The sequence below is a fragment of the Halyomorpha halys genome, unplaced genomic scaffold (assembly GCF_000696795.3).
Source record: "Halyomorpha halys isolate HHAL.00 unplaced genomic scaffold, Hhal_1.1 Scaffold18.1, whole genome shotgun sequence".
NCBI classification, from domain to species: Eukaryota; Metazoa; Arthropoda; class Insecta; order Hemiptera; family Pentatomidae; genus Halyomorpha; species Halyomorpha halys.
The window spans coordinates 1,324,967-1,326,246 of NW_027114407.1; the positions used below are offsets into that span (position 1 = coordinate 1,324,967).

At 25.3% G+C, this 1,280-nt stretch overlaps 1 protein-coding gene across 1 annotated transcript in view; it reads right to left on the reverse strand.

Moving 5' to 3' along the window:
• Nadk2 (NAD kinase 2, mitochondrial) overlaps positions 1–1,280 on the reverse strand; it is a gene marked incomplete in the record, with an annotated part of 11,767 nt that overhangs the window by 6,612 nt on the left and 3,875 nt on the right. Inside the window, 1 exon segment of the mRNA XM_067051601.1 lies at positions 656–919. Within this exon segment, the coding sequence (XP_066907702.1) occupies positions 656–919 (264 nt within the window).

Below are 1,280 nucleotides of genomic sequence, written 5' to 3' on the forward strand. Positions count from 1 at the left end.
GCAACTTCCTTTTTCCCTTCCCGAATGATTATTATGATAATCACAAATTAATTTTGCCTAGAATATCTGCATTACTCTGGTTTAAATTTCTCAAGCCTGATTTAAAATTAACTGTGAAATTAATATTTTCTGACATATATATAGCTTCAAGCATTTTGCTTTTAAAAGTGTTATTTTTTTAATTTTAAATCATTGTGTTATCAAAATCAAAATTATGTATTTTTTTACCATTTCCATATTCATTATATCATTACCATGCTGGTAAATTTGCTCGTTGAGAGAATTTTGACTAAAATTAATTTGTAATTATTAGAGTTGAATTTTTAGTAATTCTTGAAAACAATTTTTTAATAATAAAATAAAAAAGGAAATACCTGAGAGATCAAGGTAAAGTAAGAAAAAGAAAAGTTTTTGAGATCCCATGTAATTTTTACTATCACATGAGGCGCCTACTAACAAATAGGCCATTTATTTATTTTTTTGATAATTCAATTTAAGGTTTTAAACCTTCAACAGCAGGTTTAATTATTCCTTTAGACCGAGTGAAAGTTGGCAGCTGTGATCCAATTGGTGAAATATTAATATAGTGAAGGTAATAACTCAAATGTAACATATAAATCAATACATGCCCATCTGCCATGTGGAATGACACTTATATAAATATATTGTATTCCTGCCCTATTTTTGCGGACATATCAAAACTGGACTTAGGCAATTTTGTTTTCCATGGTAAATGGTTGATTGGTTGGTGGTATTTATTAATAGAACAAAGTCTTATCAAGTTAAAAAAATTGAAATAATAATAATTGATCACACACCATGATTTCTTAGTAGAATCTAATATAAAAACTTCATCTAAAGCATTGGGTCCAAGTACTTCAACTTCAATCCTATTCCTTAATAACCAATCAAAGTCATTCTGAAAAAAAAATAATGATATAATAATAATTGACAAACTTAAACAAAAAGAAAAAACACAACATTATCATAATTTTAAAAAATGTCATTAATGTTATACTCTAAAATATATTGTTAATACTTCTAAGAGATAAATATTAATTGAATCACATATTCATAAGAAAATATACAATAGGAAATCACCTTTAGTAATAACCAAATTAAAGAACTTTACATGCCTTGGAAAAGAGATTTTTTTTTTAGATTTATATAGCTATATTGATTGATGAATGAAATATAAATCCTATTTTAAAACTACAGAACTAAAATAAAAGATGGCATTGTTAATAGATTCATAAGTCCCTCTATTAAAAGAAAAATAA